General features: G+C 42.5%; 1 protein-coding gene across 1 annotated transcript in view; it reads right to left on the bottom strand.

The window, feature by feature from the left end:
- The window catches only part of cntnap2b (contactin associated protein 2b), a 31,302-nt gene continuing 24,639 nt past the window's right edge, over positions 1-6,663 (bottom strand). The window contains exons 18-25 of the mRNA XM_028592750.1: positions 6,630-6,663; positions 4,341-4,577; positions 3,961-4,194; positions 3,676-3,809; positions 3,264-3,357; positions 2,067-2,297; positions 1,876-1,950; positions 1-575 (exon numbers count right to left, since the gene is read on the bottom strand). The exon at positions 6,630-6,663 is cut by the window's right edge and continues 185 nt beyond it. Of these exons, the coding sequence (XP_028448551.1) occupies positions 376-575; positions 1,876-1,950; positions 2,067-2,297; positions 3,264-3,357; positions 3,676-3,809; positions 3,961-4,194; positions 4,341-4,577; positions 6,630-6,663 (1,239 nt within the window). The 3' untranslated portion in view covers positions 1-375. The remainder of the gene's footprint in view (positions 576-1,875; positions 1,951-2,066; positions 2,298-3,263; positions 3,358-3,675; positions 3,810-3,960; positions 4,195-4,340; positions 4,578-6,629) is intronic.

Below are 6,663 nucleotides of genomic sequence, written 5' to 3'. Positions count from 1 at the left end.
CATAAATTTAACTGAAATCAAATAAAAAATGATATAAATACATAAATTAAAGCTAGGGAACACACTCACTCATTCAAGGCCTGTAACTTCTTGGCACCTTCCCTCTACACCATCTGAAGGCTGTCACATTGTCCATTGTAAATTAAATAAAACCGCTCCACCTCTGGGCACAGGGCTCTGCCAGGCACCACTGTGCCCTGTGCTTTAATACACACTGCCGCTGTAACGCCATGGTGTCCATTGTCCATAAAGTTCTTTTAAATAAACCACTCGGCACATCCTCGAGGTTCCACAGGTGGTGACCTCACTACTACTCCCTATGCTTAGAAAACTACATACATCCTAACGTCATGTGTCCGTGTTGTTGGAAGGGGCTCAGATGAACCACTCCTTCTTGCTTTCGTCAATGGTTTCGGTGAAGGCGGGGTCATTGACGATGATCGCTGCGTCAGCGCAGTCTGCTGAGTCCGCTCCCTTGGCTTCGTTGGTGTGGTAGGAGCCTTTGTGACGGAACATATGACGGATCACAAACACCATGATGCACAGGACAGTGAAGATCACCATGGAGATGATGCCTGGAAACAAAACAAATGAGCATTGCATTTATAACGGAGACGGTTTAGTACCGAGACGCCCCAACTCAAAGTAACTTCCTGTATCTGTGTCACGTTGGGTTTCGCCACGGCCACGCCTCTTTAGGAGACTGGCGGCAGGTCCTGACTGTATTGATTCTAAGGGGAGAAGTGAACATGAACACAGATTAGGACAGATTCTTTCACCCCATAGTCACCAAAGTAAATATTGGACCCATTTCACACAAGCCACATATCTCGCAAACATTCGGTCACTAAAATGGCATTTTTTCAAACAGCCAAATCAGGAGGAAATTCACTTAGTTTGAGACCTGTTTCTGTCTCAGGAACAAACTCTCGCGAGATCTGGTATCACGGATAAGCTAACTTCGGCTATCGTTGTGAACGCCCTAACAAAACTAATCTCCGTAATGCTCAATATGCCTTTTAGCAGTGTCAATGTCTGATGTTAGCAAAAGAAAATATGAATACATTATACAACTATAACTTTTCATTCATCCACACGACGTTCACTACACTTTCAAACGAGGCCACGCCCAATTAAGAGACAGTAGGTCTGTAACATTTCATACCAATGGTGCAGCGTGTAATCTCAAGTTATAGAGAATCTGTGGTTATAACAACAGACTAGAAGGATGAAAAGGGCTCTTAAAGCATCAAACAGTAGTACTCCTCATGATAAGCGGCCATGTGTCAAATCAATTGAGTGACCAAGAGCCATTGCTGCAGCTACAACAGTCTTTTGTCTGTCGCCACAGGTCCTTAGGAGTCCAAAATGATTGACCCCATCTGAAATCGATCTGTGAAAAACCTTCCAAGAGCCGTTGTGCATAAATTCCCAATGTTGAAATGAAACCTACGTACTTGGGTGTTTGGTCTTTGTAGTAGAGCTGCAACGATTAATCCATTATTTGTCAACTAATAAATGTATTGCCAACTATTTTGACAATCGACTAATCTGTTTGAGTCATTTTTTTTATAAAAAATCTTTACTTCTTTACTCTGTGACAGTAAACTGAATATCTGAGTCGTGGACAAATCAAGACATTGGCGGACATCATCTTGAGCTTTGGAAAACTGATTGACATTTTTTTTTTTTTTACAATTGTCTGACGTCATGTAGACACACAATCACACACACATAAATGAATGGAGAAAAATAATCAACAGATCAATCCGCAACTAATAAAATCGTTAGCTGCTTGTTAGGTTTCAACAGTTTTAAGGACGGTTCCCAACTGCAGCTCTCACACATGGTAGTTGGAAGTGAAATGAGATTTACCTCCAATTATGGCAGAGTTGCGATCCACTCCATTACCACTGGCCTGGTCCTCATTAAAGGGAAAAACAGCTCCAGCTGTGGACAAACATTTGTCATCTGTTTGAATTCATGCTTTAAGTTGTTGTCTTTGTTCTAATGAAATGGTTTAATGCTCCTTAAAAACGGTATGATCTGTCTATCTGGGTCTCTACCTGCTTCTACGTGCCAGGGGTCCATAGCCAAGGCCATGGGAGAGATGGTCAGGGGTGAGGCTCCACAGTTGGATGGAACCAAAATCCCATGGGTGCTGACGGGTGCCGCCAGTCCCGAGCGCAGCGCCGCTTTCAACGGCGCCACCCTGTTCCACTGAACTCTTGACAGACAGCCCACAAAGCCCGGCGTGTTATAGCGCTCGATTAGGATCGGGTCAATCTGTCCAGTTTCTACAAGGAAGACACAACAAAGGCTTTATCTTATTTAACACTTTAAAACCATTACAAAACTAACCAAGCAACTGAAACCCTGTTCCAACTCTATGCCCAATGTTACCTTTTAACTACGTTAAGTGTATTGATGCCACACCAGAAAAAGAAAAAGGGATCCGGATCAGTGTCATAATTGTTTAATTACATTGTTATAACTTAACATTTCACAGGTTATAACAAGATATTTTCATGTTATCACGACATACAAACTTATCTTGTCATAATGTGAAACGTTTTGTTAAACGTTAAAAGTTATTGTTATAACATAAAATGGTAACTTAACTTAAAATTCAGGGAGCCAGTTTTAACCATTGCCAAATTACAGTAAGGGGTTCTGTAATAGACAAGAATATTCTGTGGCTAAATCATGTGACCCTGTTCACCAGTTAGCTTCCAGTTCTCACTTTAAAATACAAGCTGTAAATGATGGGTGGACCAAAGAGCAAACTGAGGAATCAGTTGGCAATCTCAGAACCCATCAGCTATCAGTCTGACAAAGATTTAGCCTGTGGGGGCAACGGCCAAAACTTCTGGGGTTCCGATGTTGCTAGAAGATATCCAGATAACAGATAACGGATATCCGGGCCAAGACTTCCTCTTCCTTGCACCGGGTCCAATAAGCAACTTGAGACGCGAGAATGGAGTTGGAACTGGAAGATGACTATAAAACAGACGTCTGTATATGCATACAGATAAATGCATTTAAAAAAGCTAATAAAAAGCTTAATTGTCGCCAGATGATATCCAATGGTTTTCCGAGATTGCATTTCGGCCGATGCGTTCAGTCTTTCTTGCTCTCCACACGGACTGTTTACCTGCATGCGACCAAAGCCCGCTCAACTGCCATTGGGCAATACTACTCGGACCAGAAACAAACTACAAACGGAAACCAGAACAAACACTTCCACGTATCTTCACACTTACCAAAAACCTTTCCAAGAAAGATACTTTTGACCAAGTTGAACTGGGTGTCGGAGGCCTCGGGTAGGGTGTATGTGGACACTGGGTAGTGGTCCAGCTGCAGAATATGGGCGGAGGAAAGGAACACTTACAAGTCCAACTAATAACTTTATTCTATTCTGTTGTCATTACCACCAACAACTGATCATCTTTCAGTATGGGCTTTAAAAGGCAAGTTAATCCAAAAAAACAAAATACAATTCTTAGTTCCCTCTAGTGGTATGTATTGAAATCTATCTAAACATCTCACTCTCAGAAAAAAAGCAAATGGAACCAGCACTTTAATGCTTAATTGCCTGACACTTTTTTTCTACTTATTTGCAGCACAAAGTATTCGGTATAACAGTGTCAGGTACTAATGTCAAGAAGCACTAACCTGTAGTCGTATCTCCCTTAAGTACCTAGTTATGTTGACAGAGTGTGGCTGTCCGTTGGCCATGTTACGATGGTCAACATCTATGGTGTAAGGTTCTGTTAGCCCCCCAAGACTGTAGCGGATCTGGAGGGTGCCTGAACACGCACACGCACACGCACACGCGCACACACACACACACACACACACACACACACACACACACACACACACACACACACACAGATTTTTATATGAGGTATTTTTTATATAAATGAATTAACAAAAATAAAAAGTTGATGAGCTCACCGTTGTGCCTGAGCACCACAGCGAGGTAGTCCTGAGTTCTGGAGCTGATGTAGACCAGGATGCTGGGAGCGCTGGAGGTGCTGAAGCTGAACACCAGCTCCTCCTGAGTCAGGTTGGCCTCACTCGGAACACCAACACCTGATACGCTCTTCGCTTCCTGCAACGCAGAAGCGCCCGCCTCTGGCAGGAAGTCGTAACGCACCAGGGTTCCCGTCTCAAAGTAGCCGCCTACATCTAGCACACACACAGACGAAGGAAGGGTCATTAAAACATCTTGAAAGTGACGATCACTCATTGCTGCATCAAATTGAATCGGATTACATCATCTAATCTACAATGATGTCATCTACTCTCATCCCATTCAGTGTTGGAGGCTGTACCCTCAGTGCAGAAGGGTCCATCATACGCGGTGAGGGAGCAGTCACATGCGTATCCATTGTACTGCTCCACACACTTCCCACCGTTCCTGCAGTGCATCCTGTAGCTGCTGCAGTGGCCCTGGCAGCCTGGATTCACCCCTGGAGTTACCCTCGCCCTCTCCTCCAGGTCAAAGGTCACACCATTTATCTTCAGAGCCCGCATGCAGCCCAGGAAACCCCTCTGACCACTCAAGGCACCTTGGACATAAGACATGAAACAGTAGTTTAAGCAGAGCACTGAAGCGGTTTCATTCACACTTAAAAAGGTCCCATGGCATGAAAATGTCACTTTATGAGTTTTTTTTAACATTAATATGCGTCCCCCCAGCTTGCCTATGGTCCCCCAGTGGCTAGAAATGGTGATAGGTGTAAACCGAGCCCTGGGTATCCTGCTCGGCCTTTGAGAAAATGAAAGTTCAGATGGGCCGATCTGGAATCTTCTCCTTATGAGGTCATAAGGAGCAAGGTTACCTCCCCTTTCTCTGCTCCAAAAGCTAGAGACACATAAATGGCACATCCTAAGGAAAGCTCATTGTGGGACTGGCGCTAGTGGCTGTAATTCTGCACCAAGGCTGAATTTTGGGAAAGAGACTTCAGATACAGTATTAGGGGACCACTAAGGTCTATATAAAAGAGACTTCAGATACAGTATTAGGGGACCACTAAGGTCTATATAAAAGAGACTTCAGATACAGTATTAGGGGATCACTAAGGTCTATATAAAAGAGACTTCAGATACAGTATTAGGGGACCACTAAGGTCTATATAAAAGGGACTTCAGATACAGTATTAGGGGACCACTAAGGTCTATATAAAAGAGACTTCAGATACAGTATTAGGGGATCACTAAGGTCTATATAAAAGAGACTTCAGATACAGTATTAGGGGACCACTAAGGTCTATATAAAAGAGACTTCAGATACAGTATTAGGGGACCACTAAGGTCTATATAAAAGAGACTTCAGATACAGTATTAGGGGACTACTAAGGTCTATATAAAAGAGCACCAGGTCATGGGACCTTTAGAATTAACAGTTGTGTGAATCATTCTAATTCTCAGTCTAATACTCAGGTGTACAGCACAGACACTTCTCACCACGACTGTCTCTGTAACACCCTGGGCACTACACTGAAAGTTACAGAGAAATTCTAGTTATACAGACATACATAGTTATCATTAACTGGTACACAGTTTGTTGTTCATGTTTTGAATTAAAAACATTAGAGGGGGCACCATGATCATTCCGCAAGTATCCCAGTGGGACTCCCTGATGTGGTTGTGGAACATCTAGTCAGAGTCTTTACGTCACAGGGAGTTAGCATTATTCAACACTATAAGATCTCTGCTGATACAACAAAACTAAAGACAGGGCCAAAACGAAGACAGGAGGAATACTTTACTGAAAGGAAAGCCAACTTAAAATCTGCTCTGTGTCATGGCACTGTGCGCAGTGTGTGCAGACGAGCGGTGTTTGGTTTCCCTCTATGTCAGAAATCTCCAGGCAACCGTCCGCCGAATGACATGGTTTGCACCATCAGGCAGATCTCGGCCGAGCTCCAATGTTTCAAGCTCATTGCGCCAAAAATCATTCATGTGCACACACTGCCCACCCTACCATGACACAGAGCTGGATTTAAATCAGCAAATTATCTCTTTTAGGTAAAAGTAGTAATATCACAGTGTGGAAAAAAAACTTTTAATACTTTACTTAAGTCAAAGTATGTATTTGCAGTAAAATGTACTGAAAGTATCAAAAGTAAGTACCCATTGTGCAGTAAAATGTCCTCTGTCAGTGTTTTCCTCTTCTATCTGATGTTTCTAGATTAATATTACTGTTGCATTAATGTGTATGTTGCATTTTACTGCTGTAGATGTTTAAGGTTGTGCTCATTTTAACTCCTTTATATACACCGTTGGGTAGTTTAATCTACATCTCATCATGCGTCGCTGTCCTCTGAGAATCACGTATCTCCCAAAAACTTTTCATGCCGTTTTCAGCTTTGTGACAATGCATTTTCCAGCTGATCCAAGAGGCTTTATAAAGACTTAAGAAGTAGGATCATTTTCTCAACACAAAGGAATACTTTATCCTTCAGTTTTATCACAAAGGAAGGGGAGGAAAAACTGTCATCTGAAAAGTAACTAAAGCTGTCAGACAAATGTAGTGGAGTAAAAAGTAGAATAGAGTTATAAAGTAGCATAAAATGGTACTTGGTTACATTCCACCACTGGGTGTATGTGTGTCTTACCAACATATAGGTCACTGTAGAACTCCAGTTTTGT

The sequence above is a fragment of the Perca flavescens genome, chromosome 12 (genome assembly GCF_004354835.1).
Source record: "Perca flavescens isolate YP-PL-M2 chromosome 12, PFLA_1.0, whole genome shotgun sequence".
Classification (NCBI taxonomy): Eukaryota; Metazoa; Chordata; class Actinopteri; order Perciformes; family Percidae; genus Perca; species Perca flavescens.
This window is presented reverse-complemented; position numbering and strand designations above follow the sequence as displayed.